The sequence below is a fragment of a genome, assembly GCF_019968985.1.
Source record: "MAG: Porospora cf. gigantea B chromosome Unknown PgB_NODE_487_length_16797_cov_132.482, whole genome shotgun sequence".
In the NCBI taxonomy this organism is placed as follows: Eukaryota; Apicomplexa; class Conoidasida; order Eugregarinorida; family Porosporidae; genus Porospora; species Porospora cf. gigantea B.
Window position 1 is genome coordinate 1 of NW_027179052.1, and position 16,797 is coordinate 16,797.

Below are 16,797 nucleotides of genomic sequence, written 5' to 3' on the forward strand. Positions count from 1 at the left end.
CCTAACTTCTGCCAGCACCAGGTCCAGCCGTTTAGGTTGGCCGACCCCACCAAGCTAGGTCGTCGGAAGATAATCGCTTTCTTCCTTGTGGATCCCTCAATTCACATTCTGTCCTCGAAAAACGTTGTGCCCCAAAACGTTGACTGGTGGCGAATGGAACTCGACGCAAACACATCCATACCCTCTCTAGTAACGGCCAACGTCCTGGACTTCACCGACTGCCCCTACTCGCTGGAGGAAGCCCGGCGTCTGAGGGAGGAGCTCATGGATGAGAGGTCAACTTTCGTTGGCATGCACAACCAGGAGTACTTTGAGAGGGAATTCTCTCTGTGTGAGCATTAAGATGTTACGTCGTCTTTGATAACAAAAGGCGTTACAATGGGTGTGGGGAAAGGTAGTTTGATTCGATACATTGACATTGCCATGCGGTCTGCCTTTTGTGCGTTTGCCCTCTTCACTGCGAATGCTTTCATTGTCGAAGTGAATTTCGGCCTCAGACGGGATACGGAACCTGCAGACAACTTCACCATCAATCTTCTATCTCCACGACATACGACACATGGAGTATGACGTGAGCGCGGAGGAATGCGCTCGCGCTTGCCATGTAGCGCGTGATGAGGGTTGTAAGGCCTTCACGCTCAACAAAAGCGCCCATGTTTGCTTTGCTTTTGCTTTTTGAAGAATGCTGTTTGTTAACAGCTCATCTGGTGGCCTCCGGTACAGCCAGCGTGCTGTGCCAGCCGGAATGATTTGTTTCGGACGTGCTTCCGTCTCGGACGCTATGAAACGCTGAGTTCCCATTCGAGATCTTTTTTGAATGCGTTTGTAAAGTACTAGTTATCCTAGTGGTGACTTTTCCGACACCTCGCCTGCTTCGAAGTTTAAACAACGAAGCATGAATTATTCACAGGAATTATTCACGGTTGTACAGGTAGCCACGTCGACGGTACTCGTCCAGCATGATACTGTTCATAGGCTCGCCCACATTCTGTCCCATCGATATAAGCAGTCGCACTTCGCAGTCGTCCAGCGTAGTCGCGCGCCGCGCCACCTCGGATCGACGTCGGGGCTGGGCAGCCAGGGCGTCTTCAAGTGCTCGTTTGTAGTCGGCATCCTCATCTGTCTCAGGTGGCTGGAAGACGGTCAAACTCGACTTGCGGTGGTCAAGGTGGTCGCCTCCACTTACGGCCAGCCGCAGTGGAGTCTGCGCGTTTACAAACCTCTCTTCGAGATGGAGATTGTGAAGAGGAGACCTAATATCTGGAGCCGCTGTGCTATTGGAGGTGCGGCCGTAGAGGGCGTTGGTGTCGGATGCGTCCCTACTAAAAGCCTGCATTCGGGCATTTGTCCATTGGTCTTCATATCGGTGTGGAGCGCTGCAACGCACCATGGGGCCGAACAGTCTGACCAGTTGTGCGTCTCCGGGGTGTAGAACCCTCGGCTGGTGGGTGGCGCTAATTAGAGAAGAAAGAAGCGCCGCTGGTGAGTCCGAGGTTTTTTTGACGGGTTGCAACATGTGCACATTTATTCAAAAATTTATTTTATGCATTTTATACACTCATACAGCCTAGTTTCTTAAACGCAAGTCCTTCTGGGCCTTCAACACGGTGACGATTTTCTCCCCCAGCTCTTCACTATGGGACAAGAGCAACTTGATCTCCTTATCGTCCAGTAGTTGGAATCGCTGAGCCAAAGGACAGAGCTGTGAAAACGGGCGTAGGGTGGCCGAATTGGCAGAAACGTCCCCAGACCTGGACGAGTCCGGTCCCTTGATGTGGGGAACCCTCCTTAGGTACGGCTGCCGGCTCATCACCTTCGCCTCCCCAAATAGCATTTTGATAGCGGTGTCGCCAGGCACGCAGGTTCGGCTGCGATCTACGAATTTGGTGCCCCTCCGAGGAGGTACGGACTTCGGTAGTGGAGGCGGCGATAATTCCGACTCGTGCACATCGCATAGGGGCTTCGCACGTAGGGTCTCGGCAAACATGGACGGTGGTACATCAGTGAAGGACGTGGGCGCTTTCTGACGAGCGGACCTGCGCTGGAACGCCAGCGTCAGTTCCGACGCCGCAGCTGGCAGGCGTGGAACAGGCAGCGGACCACGCGCCTTCACAGTCGGTCCGAAGACCGTTTGAGTTTCGGCAATCCTTATGCTTCGGGGCACCGATGTGCATGCGCCAGTCAAGGTAAGGATGACATTTCGAGTGGAGGTGTTTCCTTTTGGCAGTTCACACCTCATTTGTGAGAATTAATGAATAGGAGCTGACACTGGTCACTGATTACTGATTTAAGCATGGATTTGCTACGTCATTGCTGATTTTTCTGTCTTTCTTGTTGCCGTCTTTCATGTTGCCGTCGTCGCCGCTCAGCCTTGGCTGCCAGCATACGAGTCAAATCAGTTTGATCTCCGGCCAAGACTTCCACCTCTTCGTAGCTCAGCGTCGAAACGTCAGGCGGCCCCTCAGGTTCCTCGACATTTTCAACTTTGTTAAGGCCATAGAGACCGGTGCCCAGGTGCTCAGGCGTAGTCCTCTGCTGCTTGATCACGTCAGCTAGAGACAGGTTCGAAGGCCTCACAGCAGTAATCTTCTGGCGGACCTCCTCAGCTAGCAACAGGTTCGAAGGCCTCACAGCTGTCTGCTGGCGGACCTCCTCAACATGCTCAGCTGGGGGCGGCAGGTTCGAAGGCCTCACAATTATTTGGTGGCGGACCTCCTCAACCTGCTCAATCGAGGGGGGCGGCAGCTCGTTGTCCGAGATATGCGGCGGCGGATGGTTCACCACTACATACTGTGGCATTTCGTCAAAGTCAGGCGGCGGCGGCAGCTCGTCAAAGTCAGGCGGCGGCGGCATCTCGTCAAAGTCAGGCGGCGGTGGCAGCGAACTATTCAATGGCAGCTCACTGTTCGCCGGTGGTGGCGGCGGGGGAGGTTCGATGTTAAAGTGTAAGACACTGCGGTAGATCGTTGGGGATTCCCGACCAGTCCCAAATTCAGTAGGGCCGTAGGCTGTAGGAGAGGCTATAGAGGCTATCAGGGCTAGATCGGTGTCAGGCCTTTTTTCTTTCTGATCACACTTCATCTAAAGATCTAAAAATGAGCACCCATACCACAGAGTCGGCACTGGCAATGTCTGGTGGCAACATCAGTGAGCACATGGACAGAGAGGGCTTGCACATAATAGCGATATTCCACCATGCCTGAGAAACGAGCCCGCGAGCATTCAACTGGGGAGCCTGGCGCCAAGCTCCGGGACCCTGCAGACAAGAGCAGAGAGGCTTTGCAGGCCCTGGAAACAGGACTTGAGAATGAGTTTATTGGTCCCACAGAGGATATCAGCGATAGTGAGTCGGTCGTCGAACCGCCAGTCGCCGAGACTGATCAGCCTGACGACGGCGAAGCTCCCAAAGAGTTCTGGAATCCTAAAGATCGTGCAGAAGGGGAACTGGACTACGACTCGAGAGCCTATAAAATGTTTTACCGCTTGACCTGCGAGCTGCCCTGCTTGTCCTTGGACGTGATCCCCGATTCACTAGGCGCCTTACGTGTGGACCCTCCCCACTCAGCAGACGTGGTTGCCGGCTCCCAGAACGAAGGCGACAACTGCCTCTATTTCATGCGGTGGAGCAACCTTCTTAGTACTACGACTGACGGCGTGGACTCAGACGCGGAGTCCGAGTCAGACATGGAGGAAGCTCGAATGGCCGCCTCCAGGGCACCGCATTCGGGCGTAGTGAACCGAGTCCGCGTGTGTCCGCAGCTTCCTCGCGTCGTGGCTACGTGGTCCAGTGAGGCAGCCGTCCACTTACTGGACTGTAAGGAGGCGGTGGACGCGCTGGCCAGAGGAGGAAAAAGAGTGCAGACGCCTACACTGCACAGTGTAACAGACTTCTCAGACGAAGGCTACGGGCTCGCTTGGTCCCCTCATGTCCAGGGGCTGCTGGCTGCTGGTTCCTGTGACGGACGAGTAGCCCTACTGAAGCCTGTTGAAGGCGGCTGGGTGCAGGACTATACCTCCCGTGTGTGCCACGACGCATCAGTTGAGGACATAGACTTCAAGCGCACCGGCGACGGCCAGGAGTTCGTGATGCTCACGGCCAGTGTGGATCGCAGCATCCGCCTCTGGGACCTGCGAAACCCCCAGCAACCCGCAGCGCAGATCACAGACGCTCACGCATCTGACGTGAACGTGATCAGCTGCAACCCTGTACAGGGGTTTCTGGTCCTGTCGGGAGGTGACGACGGCGCACTACGCGTCTGGGATATCCGCCGCACCGACCGTAAGCTGGCGTCTCTGCAGTGGCACTCGGAGCCCGTTTCAAGCGTACAGTGGCACCCTTCAGATGAAAGCGTCTTCGGATGCGCTGCTCTGGACGATATAGTCTCAGTGTGGGATCTGTCGGTTGAGCCGGACGAGACTGGTCTACTGAAGAAGATCGGAGCGGACACGCTGCCTGACCAGCTTCTTTTTACACACATGGGCCAGAGTCACGTCAGCGAGATCCGGTGGCACCCCCAAATCGAGACATGTCTGTGCTCCACGGCGGCGTCCGGGTTCAACATCTTCCAGCCCAACTTCCGTGAGATGAACCCATGAGGTGTTTTTGGCCACCAACAATCGCTGACGACAGATGCTCAGCTTGGATCAGAGCGTTGCGGTAACAGATGCAGCGGCACGTGCCACGACGAGGGTTCCTCCGTCCGTGGCACAAATTCGGGCACGTCGGCGTTAAGGTCGGCATGTAGACTGCTAGCCGGGGAGTAGTGGGTCCCAAATGTCGCGGGTCGCGACTGGTCCACGGTTCGCTGATCCTCGCTGTGAGCAGGGCGCGGTTCTCCTGTTGCCAGGTACGTTGGAGGCTGAGAGTCCATTGTGAGCAGCCGTAGGTGCCCTGTATGCCACGACTCCAGTGTTCGTAGGTCTGGTGCTTCGGAGTGCGTTGTTGATACGTAGCCTGCAGCTTCAGAGTCCACTGGCGGCAGTCCGAGCCTCTCTGGGGAGCCGCGCCGCCACGACTCCAGTGTTCGAAGGCAGCCGCGCGGCAACGACTCCACTGTTCGTAGGTCGTGCTCCGTTGATTCATTGCCAGCTCTAGAGTCTAACCGTAGTCCGCGCCTCTCTGGGTAGCCGTGCTGCCACGACTCCGCCGTTCGTAGATCTGCTGCTTCGGAGTACGCCGTTGATGGATATCCTGCAGTTCCAGAATCTACCGGCCGTAAGCCGAGACTCTCTGAACAACCCGAGTTGTGCCTTCGCCTTGCAACTGCTGCTTGCAAGTTTCGTGAGAAGAGGGAATCCATACTTTCGGCGTCCAGACCTCGGGAGCAGTGTGAGGCAGCATCACCACCATCTTGGCTGCTGCAGCTGGTGCACCGACTTCGAGGTCGCCAAACGCGGATCTGTGACGTTGTCGTTTGACCATCGTGTGAATTCTTCAAATGGTTGTCAAGCTTTGTCTGGCTTTTGCACGTTATTCCGCACAGTTTGCAGCTATTGGGACTCGAGGGCGCCGGGCAGGCCGACATCTCCACGCCCCAAGCCAGGGTCCCCTCGGTAGTGGCAGGCGCGCAGCTTGGCATGTCGTGGGAAGCTGCGCGCCTGCCAGCCCGAGCGGGAGGGCGGGCACTCGGATGTGCACATCTTACGTGGTTCGTCAATCTCTCCGAGTTCCTACACACGACGCTGCATCCTCATCCGTGCCTGTCCTCACAGGCAATGTGGGCACTCGAATGAGCCAGTATGCCCTGGCTGGGGGTGCGAGTTCATGATGTGGTTACGCAGTTTCATCTGGTTCTTGCATACAATCTCGCAGACTGGACACGCCAAGGACGATCCACTGGCCGCAGAGTAATGCTTGGAGGACTTGCCTCCCGAGAGGCTGCTGGCCGTAAAATGGTTTTCAGTCGATACCTCAGCGCTCTTTCTCAGGTCTGCCGGTCGCCGTGGCTTCACGCAGATTATCATCTGGTCAACGTAGGCGTATGTAGCCTCATCGGTTTGTTTAGCCTGCTCCAGCGCCACCAGGACGCGCGAAGCGGCAGAGGTGGAAGTCCAACTTGTCGACACGGGGTGACGTGCGTCCAGAAACGCTTTATCACCGAAGTCGTGCATGACAAATCCTGTGATTTGGTTTATGTAGGTCAGTCTATCGACATCGAGCACGCCTGCTGCGTCGTTCCAATGGTTGACACTTGGTCCAGAAGCACTCTTGGCGTGACAAATTGAGCAAAAAGGCTCATGCACGGCCGAGAGAAGAAGCACTCGGTAGTATCGCCTGAGGAACGGTCCATAATAAAGTCGAAGGTCACTAAGGCGTCAGGCGCACTGCATGACTTCTTATATCGATATGGGTCTCATTGTCCCGCTGAAGATGTAGGCGTGGCGTTGGCGACGATAAATCGCTTACAGGCCTTTGCGGAAGTCCCTACCCTGTGGGCCATCAGGCGGCGCCTGACGGTGCTGCCTCTGAGTTGCCTCCCCACTCAGCAGCGGGCGCCGCTTGTGGACCAGGAGATGGATTTCAACGCGCAAATCTTGAGAAAGCACCCGAAGTCGTATAGCGTGTGGCACCATCGACTGTGGTTGTTGGATCTCTTACGGCCCAAGCCCGCGACGACCTTCAGAGTGGAACGCAGTGACGTCACGGCTACGTACTCCGCCGCAGACATGGAGGCTGTGCGCACGATATGGCTGGCGGCCCTGACCGCCGAGTTGGCTCTTATCCGGCAGCTGTTGGAGGTCGATGGACGGAACTTCCACTGTTGGAATTATTACCAGCTGATTTTACGATCTCGCAACGCTGAAGTTTCCGTGTTTTCTGCGTGCAGACTGCCTGCGGACCGTGAGGAGAACAGGTCCTTGGCTGAGCATCTCATTTCGAGGAATTTCAGCAACTTCAGCGCGTGGCACCTGCTTGCTCACGAAAATGAAGACCTCGACTTGCTTTGGCGGGCTCTGTGGACGGATGGCAACGACCAAAGCCTATGGACCTTCCTCAATTGGTCGTTGACAAAAGTCCTTGGCCCCAGAAGAATACTGCGCGCGGATGTCAACGACTCGACCATCGAATTCTCGGAACCGGTGCAGTTACTGGCTGTGGAAGTGGACGGTATTCCAGTTACAGTTGCGGATGCTGGGAACAGGTACCGAAGCACTTGGTGCGTTGCTTTACCCGCCAAGGTTACCACTCTGACTGTGCACGCGCCGGCTACGACGCATTACGTCATGCGCCCCACAGGTTCCCTCCTGGTTCCGATCCCGGACGCGAACGTCGTCCATACGGTAGAAGCGATGCTCAGCGAGTTGGAGTGCTTTCTCGAGGAGGAGGAGTGCGAGGCCGCCAGGCTGGTCTGGCTCCGAATACGAGCAGCTCTTGGGCTGCTCATGCATGTCGACCTGCAGTTTCTTGACACTCTAGCGGACATGGACCCTCTCCGAAACGGTTTCTATTCCGATTTGCGTGCATCTTGGTCTTCCACGCTTGACGACGCCGATCCGTGCTGATGAATGAGCAAGGGAACAATTGTCCTTGACTGTGTCTTTCACTTCATGAAGATGTCTCCTAGCATCCTCGATCATTGTGATGATGTCAGGAGTGCACGGCTCAGATCGAGCCCTAGCAAAACCACGAATGTATCCTGTCAAAACTCATACTGACGAAGACAACGTTGGTGCCACCTGTCAAAACTCATACTGACGAAGACAACGTTGGTGGCCACCTGTCGAAACTCATACTAAGACAACACTGGTTTTTCCTGGCCCTGCTGCCCGCGCAATACAAGCGTGCTGTGTCCGGCAGAATGGCAACCCTCGGCAGATCTTATTGTACGTGGGGAGTGACATACAATGGATAATGCAGGTCACTCTTCGTGTATGTCTAACTCCTTCGGTATCATTCGTCAGAAGGCAAACATTGAGTGCTTTTGTTGAGCGTGAAGGCCTCGCAACCCTCATTACGAGCTGCACAGCAAGCGCGAGCGTATTCCTCATCGCTCATACTCTATGTGTCGTATGTTGTGGAGATAGAAGTCGAGATCCTTGAAGCGCTTGGAATTGATGGTGAAGTTGTCAGTGGGTTTAGCAAAGGTAGCCAACATATCAGCATCATTCTCCGCACCCGCTGTTGAAGTACTTCAGACTCTTGCGCGCGCGTTCCTCAAGGTAACGAGGTGCTGAGCGTGCGTGGAAACGAGTGGCTGATCCGTTGGTAACCCCTCAAGATTCATGCATGACAGGCTATTGGCTTATTTTGCGTTGATGAACGGAAGCTACAATAGAGTGATCCATTTCGAGGAACTAATCAAGCTAAGTTGGAAAGTACTGGTACATAAAGGCGTGATCCGCCGACAGCCGTTGATCTCCGCTAGTGCGAAGGCTCCAGTGCACCACGTCATATCTCTGATGCTGCGGGATAAGGTAGGATCCGTGCTCCTGGATGATGGGTTGCATGGGCACGTCGTAGAAGTGAGGGATATCGCAACCAAATTCGTCGAGATGCACGCTACTGTGACTTCGGAGGCGGAATCTGGGATAGTCGAGGCCTTCCTCGAAACCTCCGTTGAGGCGTTGGGAGCTCACCACGAGGCGCATTGCGTACCATACGACACACCTCTCATGGACGTATGTAAGACATTTGAGCGGCACTCAAGGGTCGTTCTAACGAAACAAGGCGTCGCCGTCGGGGTGTTCAGCATCAGTGATTTCATGATGCTGCTGCGGTATCACCCTGACTTCAAACACGACTTCCCTATACTTCCATCGCAGAAAGTCGAAGGCCACGATGACTTGCTCGGTATCAAATGTTCAGTCTTCCTCGGAAACGAGGAGGTAGTGACTGTACAAGACGAATCGCCACTTATCGACACGCTGACGCTGATGGTTGAAAAAGGCGTCTCTGGTGTCCCTGTGGTATCCAACGGAGTTCCAGTATCTGTCGTCTCCCTCCGGGATTTCATGTTCTATCTTCGAGAGGCCTACGAGTACCTGCAGAATGCGGACGAGCGGGTGTCAGACTCCAGTATGACCAGTGAGCGTCGCAACTCCACAGGATCGGAATCCGGACTTCCGAGTGTTCTGCAGAACTCTACCATTCGATTTATATCTGCAGTGCGGCAGAGAGACTTGCAAGCGCGCGTCCCTATGATTGATGAGCACACTGACGCCACCATCGCAAGTGCCCTGTCGAAAATGATGGCCTGTCAGATCCACAGAGTAGCGTTGACCGAGTTGAAATCAGGGCGAACGGAGCTTCGAGGAATCATCACTATATCCGATATTGGTAAAGCAGTGGCTCGCACTATGAGCGGGTTGGAGCCCTAAGACATGAGTATGTTGTGATTAGCTTTTTTTGAAGCGCGACTTCTCGCGTTCTGCTATTAAAGATCTGTCAACTTTAATATTAACCGCGAGGCTTACTTAACTTCAGGAGTCGAGAATCATCTACATCGATGTACACGCGATTAATGTCAAACCGTCTTGTTATGGTGCTGGAGGCTCCTCTTTAAGGATAAGCGAATCGCGCCAGGCGACAGCCTCCTGGCCTCTTTCTTTCAGATACTCGTTGCATTTATCAAAATGCCGACACCCAGAGAAATACCGAACAGATAAAGGTGACGGGTGTCCTGCAACCAGCACCAACCTGTCCTCTCGAGGCACACTCACCCCCCTCTTCTCTGCGTGTTTGCCCCACAACATGAAGACCAAGCCTTCTTGCCGACTGAGAGCACGAAGCACTCGGTCCGTGACCCGATCCCACCCGATCTTGCTGTGGGAGGCCGCCTGCTTCCGTAAGACACTGAGGCTGGTGTTTAAGAGCATCACTCCCTGCCGCTGCCAACCTGACAAGTCACCATGGTAGTTTCGCAGCTCGTCGCTTGGAATGCCAAGCTCCTTGTATATGTTCTTCAACGACGGCGGCAGGCGGACGCCTGCAGGCACTGAAAAGGCGAGACCATCCGCTTGGCCGTCGCCGTGGTAGGGATCCTGGCCTAGAATTACCACACGAATGCCACTGAAGCTGCGTTCACCGGTCACCAGACCCTCACGGCGTCTCCAGCGCTCGAAATATTCTACTTCTTGGAGGGAACACGACTCCACTACGGTAGTCGCAGTCAAGATGGCACCAGAGCGTTTGGAACCACCTGCGTCTGCTGCGGCTGCTTCTCTCACTGCTCATCGAACATGCCACTGAGAGCTTTCATCCACGAACGGTGGATCCACCCTTTGACCCTAGCTTCTTCGAGATAGTCCTTTAAAGTGCCCAACCCTGCGTTTTCCTGGTCAGTAAGCGGCATAACCACAATAAATAATCCTAATTAGAGTCACTTTCTGATTGCAAAACATGAAAACGATTCTTTGGATTCGGTTTAGATTTCCTTTTAACGAAGTTTGGGGTTTTGAGTGGTTTGCCTGTAGATCTTTGCGAAGACCTCACCTGCTTGAAAAGTGGGGAGTCGTAGTCATCTTGGCCTACAATCTTCTTCTTCGCCTTGGCTTTGACTATCGGTGGCGGCAAAGTCGCAGCCCGCTCCGCCCTGGGTAGGTCTCTGCAGTAACCGACGGTGGGGTCCTCTCGAGCCGTAGCATCAACTACCAAATACTTCTCGGTGATGTTCTCGTTGGGATAGGTCAATGCAGGCGGGTCGCGTCCATGCTTAGACCGGCAGTGACTGGACAGCTCCTTTGCCGTGGCAAAGGCGGATGCACCAATAGGGCAGAAGGTGCAGACGTGGTGAGAAAGCAGGCAGTGACGCTGCAGGGCGAGGAGGTCCTTGTAAAAAATCTCCTTGTTGAATTCTGACGGTTCCGGGCACAGAGTGCAACATACATGCTCCCGCTTGCAATGGCTGGTGACGAGGGTTGAGTGCCTCACCTGTAGTACGTTGCTCTATCGAAAAAGCGTCGTTCACACAACGCACATGCAGGATGGGCGAAGTGGTTGCTAGCAGGATCGTCGAACCGCTCGTGCTTGTGAAGCTGCACAGCGTTGTATGTCTGAGTTGACGCTGCCACTGGCTCTCACCTTTCTTTGAGCAGGGAACATCGGAATGTTTTCCACGCAGAGGTAGCAGAGGCTTCGACCGTCTGGATGCTCAAACATCCAACTTCCCACGTCTGTTTACAAGGTGTTCTTGAAGCTCCTCGATTGTGGTATAATGAATAGAGCCCTCCAGTTTGGATTTGCACAACTGACATCGGATAAGTAGCCGGTTCAAGGCTTTGGAAGCCTCTTGGGAGTCTACAAAGAGCAGCCCCGCACGCTGGAGCGCGTGCAGCGTCGCCGGAATGCACGCGCTGGCCCGGCCCTGGGGTGACATCAGCACCTTGTGTTGATAAGCCAGCTCATGTCGGACTACAATGACAAAAACTGAGAAAGCTTTGCACTGACAGCACTGAAGGTCGTGTTGGAGACCCCGCAACTTCAGGGCACAACTGCCGCAGACGGAGCAGTGATCGCACTGGTATACGGCTAGGAGTCGCAGCGGCTCTTCGCAGAGAAGGCAGGTCTCTCGAGGCTCCAATTTTTTTAGATCCCATTCCTGATCTGCAGAGCGGGTACTCCAGTGTCTTGTATGCTCAGCCCACATCTAAGCCTAAAAATAGCCAAAAACGACTGCCGGTCCCAAATGCTGGGACAGCACATTAAGCGACTTGTGCTTATTGCGGCGAACTCACTGTGCAGCTACATGTCTCATCATCTGAAGTATTTGTGTGCAGTCATAAAACCACCAATAGATTATAATGTCCACTATGTGGTACTTCGACGTCTCCGACAGCCCGGTGCGGCCCAACAGCAGCAAACCAATGCGAAGTGGTCTCGGTGAGCGAATGGCACCTATGAAGTGCCTTGCGACTGCTTTCCGATCCACTGTTGAGAGGTATGGCGACCTGCCGTTTCTGGGGAAACGCGTAGGAGATGCGATCCAATGGATAACCTACTGCGACTTGTACAAACAGGCTAGGAATGTGGGCTCTCAGCTCATAGATCGTAACCTTTGCCCACTGCATACATTCCCGGAGCAGGAGTACGGGGCGGAACAGCCTGTCCCCTGTCTGGCTGTCTACGCGAAGAATAGACCGGAGTGGTTTCTAATTGAACAGGCCGCCAATATGTATGGCGTGTGCCTTGTACCAATGTATGACACTCTCGGCGACGATTCTCTGGTTTACATTCTACGCTACACCCGTATCCAGACCATTGCGGTGTCGAGGCAGTGCTTCCCTAATGCGATCAAAGCCGCCTCGAAATCGGAATGGACCACGACCCTCATAATGTTTGACGGTGTTTCACCAGAAGAACTTGAACTGGCCACAGCCCACAACATTAAGTTGATTCCCCTCGACGAAATGTTTTCGCAAGCTGCAGTGCCCCTCCCAACCAATTCGTGGTCCACGCTCTCCACTATATGTTACACGAGCGGCACCACTGGCACGCCAAAGGGGGTGAAGCTTACTCACGGGAACTTGCTCCACTGTATGGCTGACATGAAGCACTTTATCGAGCAGCGTCTCGACGGGCTGAGTGTGGACCACACCATGTGCCACTACAGCTATCTCCCTCTGCCACACATCTTGGAACGGATGATATCAGGTGTGATTTGGGCCATCGGTGCCCGTCTCGTGTGCAGTTCTGGCGACCCCACATTGCTTTTGGCGGATTTGGAGGTCACGAAGCCCAACATTTTCGCAGCTGTTCCACGCGTTCTTAGCCGCATCGCGGAGAAGATAGACGCCGCGCTATCCGAGAAGAGCAGTCTGGTTCAGAAACTCGTCACCCACGCGGTGCGGTCGAAGATTGAGAGAATTGGAGCTACCGGTGAGAAATCGCACCTGCTCTATGACGCTCTGCTGTTGAAAAAGATTCGTGCTATTCTCGGTGGCGAGGTTCGAGTGATCGTCTGTGGAGGTGCCCCTATCGACGCGTCCCTGCACGCGAAGATGCAGGCCATGTTTGGCGTCCCAGTGCTGCAGGGCTATGGCTTGACAGAGACCTGCGGGGTGTCATACGTCCAGGATGCGAAGGACCGCGGATGCAGCGTCGGAGGTCCCATGCCATCGATCGAGGCCTGTCTAGAGAGTGTACCAGATATGAACTATGACGCGACTAAGAAACGTCCCAAAGGCGAGGTGCTTATGCGTGGCGCCACCATCTTTAGCGGATACTTCGGCAACCCAGCGGAGACGGCGAAGGTGCTCGACGCTGACGGCTGGTTCCACACTGGCGACATAGGTGCCTTGGACAAGTCCACAGGGGCGCTCAGCATTGTGGACCGAAGGAAGAACATGTTTAAGTTGTCTCAAGGAGAGTATGTCGCGCCGGAGAAAATCGAGAGCGTGTACTGCAATGCACCCAGTGTTGGGCAGATATTCGTCTACGGTGACAGTCTGGCGAGTAGTCTCGTGGCCATCATCGTTCCGAGTGAGCAACTTCTGCAGAAGTATGGGAAGTCGTTGAACTCCAACGCAGAGTTGCGTGAATTGGTTACCCAGGAAATGAATCAGGCTGCTGACGGGCGATTGCACGGATTTGAGCGAGTGAAGCAGTTTCACTTCTCTGATGAGCTCTTCAGCGTCGATAACGGTCTGTTGACCCCGACGAGCAAGCTGAGGAGGACTGAAGCAAAAAAGGCCTTCTGGAGCGAGATTAAGACCATGAGTCAGGCCGTATAATTTTTAGTATCTTCAATGACGAGAATTCGCGACTATACAACCTCACCGCACACACTGCACACAGCATGCGACAATCGGATCCAAGGAAGGCATCGCACCGTGTTTTGACCAAGGGACCAGTGGTCTACCACATTCTAACGTTCCTGTCCCCGTTTGATGTTGTGTATCGAGTTAGCCGGGCCGCGCCAGCTCTGCAGAAGGTGTGTCGACGGTACATGAGCGACATGTTGAGGCTGACGGCAAACCAGGTCAAATCGGGACGCCAGCCAAAGCTTTCACCTCCCTTCGACCCACATAAATTTGTGGAGCTCGTCAAGGCCTCCGTCTCAGACGAGCCTCCTGCCGAGGAGTACAAACGTGTAGAAGTGCTGAAGCGACTGGTTGCCCTGGGAATCGCTCAGAGGGAGGGCTTTGGTTTCGTGCACCGGCAGCCGAACGATAATAGACCTCCCTTAGTCGACATCGGAGACTCCACACTTAGCCGAGCCGCGTTGGAATCGCAAATCCGTGCATTCTACTGCGAGATGCTGGCACGGGGTTTACTGAACTACAACTGGGCATTCGCCGACCCAGCGATCAGGCGAGTCGCGAATCTCCTCATTTCGAACAACGCGGAGTTCAGAACTCGTACCTGCCTTTCGCGGCTCGCTCGCCATCACGCGAGACTGGCCAGTCTGTCGGGCTTCCGAGGGAGCCGGCTTAACCAGACATGGAGCCGCTCTGAAATTGCGGCTTCCGTCGCAGGGCTCGAGCCGGCAGTGCTGCGAGAGATACTTCGAACACGAGCGCCTCTTCCCACAGACACCATGACAAATCTCGTGTTTCAATGGGCCACGTCTCTAGTTTTGTATCGGCAAAAGTTCCTAAAACCTGAGGAACATACAGTTTTTGAGCTTAGTTTGCGACAACCCTTCCGAGGCGTCTTGAGTCAACAGCGGCGCTTTCATCAGGAGGCGTGCAAGCTGGGCAGAATGCTAGGACTGCCCTCCGGCGCTGGCCCTCAGTAAAATGGCGTCTGAACCGAACACTCGAGGGAGATCGAACTCGTCCGCCAGATGAGGGAGGAGACGTATAGTGCCAGGAACCGGAGGAGCGTCGAAGAACACGACACAAGAGCAAGTCGTAGGAACGCGGTGGTCTGGTTCAACGAACAAAAAGTTGCCACAGGTCAGGCAGCACTCTGTCACATATTAATGCCAAGAATTAATGTAATAATAGTAAATAAATTCTTGGATTCAAAAAAAAACAAGAATTAAGATCAACAAAAACTTTGCGCTTACCTGTGCAGGGAACGTCGCCGCCGCAATACCAGCACTCAGTAACGCCTCCGTCGGACCGCAACGAGCAAAGGCAATCGAAATCAAGCGTGTCTTCGGACTCGGCGTCCTCAGCCTCGGATCCGGTGGTGCTCTTCGCATCGAGATCGGCAAGGTCGTTCTTGGGCATATCAGGAGGCGCGACCACCATCCTACGCTAAATTCGCACTTTATAGTCAGTACACGCACTGCTACCATGCCCCACCAGAATGGTCGGGAAAGATGCTGGATTTTGGCTACCATACCTTGTTCAATCAATCCCCTTTGTGCGGTAGATCATCCACTTGTCAGCCCATTGTGGTCTGGTGAAATCTTGGAAGGGGCATCAGCCGAGTATGATTATCCCAGAGGGTCATCAGCGGGATTGGGGCTAGACATATGGCACAGTGATATCCACATGGCTTCGCACATAGCTGACTTGCTAAAAAAGATTCGCAGATGGCCAACATACCATTAAATCTGTCAAATCGGCTTACTAATCATGCGCATTGTTGGTGAGGCAGGCCTGACTTGCCACACCCAGCGTTTATCGCCGCAGCCGCCGTTCACTCGACCAACGTGACTGTGCTTGATAGAGCAGAGATTGGTGATGTGGACCGTACACTCGTCGACATGATCGACCGCTTCTCAATGGGAGGGTGTGAGACTGTTAGTTTATGTGGGTGCCCCTGACGTTGTTAAATTAGACCACGCGCTGGGCTGTGACATGCGAATTCTACCCTGGAAGCTGATTCCTGGCCAAGCTCCTCCTGTGGTGTCGACGGTAACTCCGACCACAACCCCTGTGGTGTCGACGGTAACTCCAACCACCACCATAGGACAAACCACGGTGCCAATAGAAACGACGACCGCAGAATGGCCGTCTACGGCCCCTACGCTGCCGGTGCCAACCACACCACTGAGCAGTTCCTCGACGCTATGGCCGACTGCGCCCACACTTCCGACCCCGCCTACAGTCCCAGCAAGCTCTACGACTTGGACTGGTCCCCCAACCCCACCAACTGTCCCTACGACTTGGACTGGTCCTCCAACCCCACCAACTGTTACAGCAAGCTCTACGACTTGGACTGGTCCTCCGACCCCGCCTACAGTCCCAGGAAGTTCTACGACTTGGACTGGTCCTCCGACCCCGCCTACAGTCCCAGGAAGCTCTACGATTTGGACTGGTCCTCCGACTCGACCAACTCACCCAGCGAGCTCTACTGCACCTTGGACAGGTCCCTCAACTCATTGGAAACCCACTGCAGCGCCCACCACCACGCCAGCGAGCACGAAAGAGCATTCCAGGTTCACCGGTTCCCCTGCTGTCAGAACCACGACCGGTGGGAAGCATCCCAAGACGACGACGTCCACTGGGGTTACGACCACCGCTGGGGCCACCACAGCTGCTGCCGGGGCGGCCGGTCTCGCTGCTGCTGCTGGTGTGTCCTCGGCCTTCGCAGGCGTAATCGTTGGGGGAGGAGTGTTAGTGTACCGCCGAATGATGACAGTCGACACCATCGACGTCGAGGGCATGTACGAGGTCGACGAAGAAGAAGCAATGGATCTTGGCGAATTTGCCATGGAGGAAGAGGTTGAGGATGAGTATTATTAACTGGTCTGTGGCGCGTGCTTGATGTACTTTCGAAAGATTCAGAGAGTCACCATAAGCAGAAAGATTCAGATATTGCGTTGCCAAGTTGCACCTTCTTAGCGAAGAGCGAAGGGTTGATGTGTTCGTCTAGCGGCCACCGGCACTACAAGCGTGCTGTGTCAGCTAGAATGAGTTGCTTCGGACGTGAGTAATCTTAGAGCTCTGATACGCCACTGAGTT

The 16,797-nt window shown here is 54.5% G+C and overlaps 13 protein-coding genes across 17 annotated transcripts; 7 read left to right on the top strand and 6 right to left on the bottom strand.

The window, feature by feature from the left end:
- Nucleotides 1–342, top strand: KVP17_000581 (uncharacterized protein; the record flags this gene model as incomplete). 2 transcript variants are annotated; one of them, XM_068515221.1, is made up of 1 exon in its annotated part: nucleotides 1–342. In XM_068515221.1, a coding segment is annotated over one exon (342 nt), but the record flags the coding sequence as incomplete, so codon positions are not given. The 2 variants fall into 2 exon arrangements, with proteins under 2 accessions (XP_068373770.1, XP_068373769.1); XM_068515220.1 differs by having other exon boundaries at nucleotides 154–342.
- Nucleotides 343–913: 571 nt separating this feature from the next.
- KVP17_000577 (uncharacterized protein) lies at nucleotides 914–1,516 on the bottom strand (the record flags this gene model as incomplete). 2 transcript variants are annotated; one of them, XM_068515215.1, is made up of 1 exon in its annotated part: nucleotides 914–1,516. In XM_068515215.1, one exon carries the CDS (start codon nucleotides 1,514–1,516, stop codon nucleotides 914–916), a length of 603 nt encoding a protein of 200 aa, XP_068373764.1. The 2 variants fall into 2 exon arrangements, with proteins under 2 accessions (XP_068373764.1, XP_068373765.1); XM_068515216.1 differs by having other exon boundaries at nucleotides 914–1,336.
- A 51-nt stretch (nucleotides 1,517–1,567) lies between these two features.
- Nucleotides 1,568–2,239, bottom strand: KVP17_000572 (uncharacterized protein; the record flags this gene model as incomplete). The annotated part of the gene is made up of 1 exon (XM_068515208.1): nucleotides 1,568–2,239. One exon carries the CDS (start codon nucleotides 2,237–2,239, stop codon nucleotides 1,568–1,570), a length of 672 nt encoding a protein of 223 aa, XP_068373757.1.
- Nucleotides 2,240–2,307: 68 nt separating this feature from the next.
- KVP17_000578 (uncharacterized protein) lies at nucleotides 2,308–3,081 on the bottom strand (the record flags this gene model as incomplete). The annotated part of the gene is made up of 1 exon (XM_068515217.1): nucleotides 2,308–3,081. One exon carries the CDS (start codon nucleotides 3,079–3,081, stop codon nucleotides 2,308–2,310), a length of 774 nt encoding a protein of 257 aa, XP_068373766.1.
- A 114-nt stretch (nucleotides 3,082–3,195) lies between these two features.
- Nucleotides 3,196–4,596, top strand: KVP17_000579 (uncharacterized protein; the record flags this gene model as incomplete). Its single annotated transcript, XM_068515218.1, has 1 exon — nucleotides 3,196–4,596. The coding sequence occupies one exon, from the start codon at nucleotides 3,196–3,198 to the stop codon at nucleotides 4,594–4,596; it is 1,401 nt and encodes a 466-aa protein (XP_068373767.1).
- Nucleotides 4,597–5,706: 1,110 nt separating this feature from the next.
- Nucleotides 5,707–6,111, bottom strand: KVP17_000580 (uncharacterized protein; the record flags this gene model as incomplete). The annotated part of the gene is made up of 1 exon (XM_068515219.1): nucleotides 5,707–6,111. One exon carries the CDS (start codon nucleotides 6,109–6,111, stop codon nucleotides 5,707–5,709), a length of 405 nt encoding a protein of 134 aa, XP_068373768.1.
- A 126-nt stretch (nucleotides 6,112–6,237) lies between these two features.
- On the top strand, nucleotides 6,238–7,503 carry KVP17_000575 (uncharacterized protein; the record flags this gene model as incomplete). Its single annotated transcript, XM_068515212.1, has 1 exon — nucleotides 6,238–7,503. One exon carries the CDS (start codon nucleotides 6,238–6,240, stop codon nucleotides 7,501–7,503), a length of 1,266 nt encoding a protein of 421 aa, XP_068373761.1.
- A 720-nt stretch (nucleotides 7,504–8,223) lies between these two features.
- KVP17_000573 (uncharacterized protein) lies at nucleotides 8,224–9,318 on the top strand (the record flags this gene model as incomplete). 2 transcript variants are annotated; one of them, XM_068515209.1, is made up of 1 exon in its annotated part: nucleotides 8,224–9,318. In XM_068515209.1, one exon carries the CDS (start codon nucleotides 8,224–8,226, stop codon nucleotides 9,316–9,318), a length of 1,095 nt encoding a protein of 364 aa, XP_068373758.1. The 2 variants fall into 2 exon arrangements, with proteins under 2 accessions (XP_068373758.1, XP_068373759.1); XM_068515210.1 differs by having other exon boundaries at nucleotides 8,257–9,318.
- Nucleotides 9,319–10,309: 991 nt separating this feature from the next.
- KVP17_005183 (uncharacterized protein) lies at nucleotides 10,310–11,041 on the bottom strand (the record flags this gene model as incomplete). Its single annotated transcript, XM_068514989.1, has 3 exons — nucleotides 10,310–10,844; nucleotides 10,871–10,992; nucleotides 11,021–11,041. 3 exons carry the CDS (start codon nucleotides 11,039–11,041, stop codon nucleotides 10,310–10,312), a joined length of 678 nt encoding a protein of 225 aa, XP_068373772.1.
- A 49-nt stretch (nucleotides 11,042–11,090) lies between these two features.
- On the bottom strand, nucleotides 11,091–11,585 carry KVP17_000574 (uncharacterized protein; the record flags this gene model as incomplete). Its single annotated transcript, XM_068515211.1, has 1 exon — nucleotides 11,091–11,585. The coding sequence occupies one exon, from the start codon at nucleotides 11,583–11,585 to the stop codon at nucleotides 11,091–11,093; it is 495 nt and encodes a 164-aa protein (XP_068373760.1).
- Nucleotides 11,586–11,739: 154 nt separating this feature from the next.
- KVP17_000582 (uncharacterized protein) lies at nucleotides 11,740–13,668 on the top strand (the record flags this gene model as incomplete). The annotated part of the gene is made up of 1 exon (XM_068515222.1): nucleotides 11,740–13,668. The coding sequence occupies one exon, from the start codon at nucleotides 11,740–11,742 to the stop codon at nucleotides 13,666–13,668; it is 1,929 nt and encodes a 642-aa protein (XP_068373771.1).
- A 65-nt stretch (nucleotides 13,669–13,733) lies between these two features.
- Nucleotides 13,734–14,675, top strand: KVP17_000571 (uncharacterized protein; the record flags this gene model as incomplete). The annotated part of the gene is made up of 1 exon (XM_068515207.1): nucleotides 13,734–14,675. The coding sequence occupies one exon, from the start codon at nucleotides 13,734–13,736 to the stop codon at nucleotides 14,673–14,675; it is 942 nt and encodes a 313-aa protein (XP_068373756.1).
- A 1,164-nt stretch (nucleotides 14,676–15,839) lies between these two features.
- On the top strand, nucleotides 15,840–16,578 carry KVP17_000576 (uncharacterized protein; the record flags this gene model as incomplete). Of its 2 annotated transcripts, none has more annotated exons than XM_068515213.1 (2): nucleotides 15,840–16,341; nucleotides 16,370–16,578. In XM_068515213.1, 2 exons carry the CDS (start codon nucleotides 15,840–15,842, stop codon nucleotides 16,576–16,578), a joined length of 711 nt encoding a protein of 236 aa, XP_068373762.1.
- Between the last annotated feature and the right edge of the window lie 219 nt (nucleotides 16,579–16,797).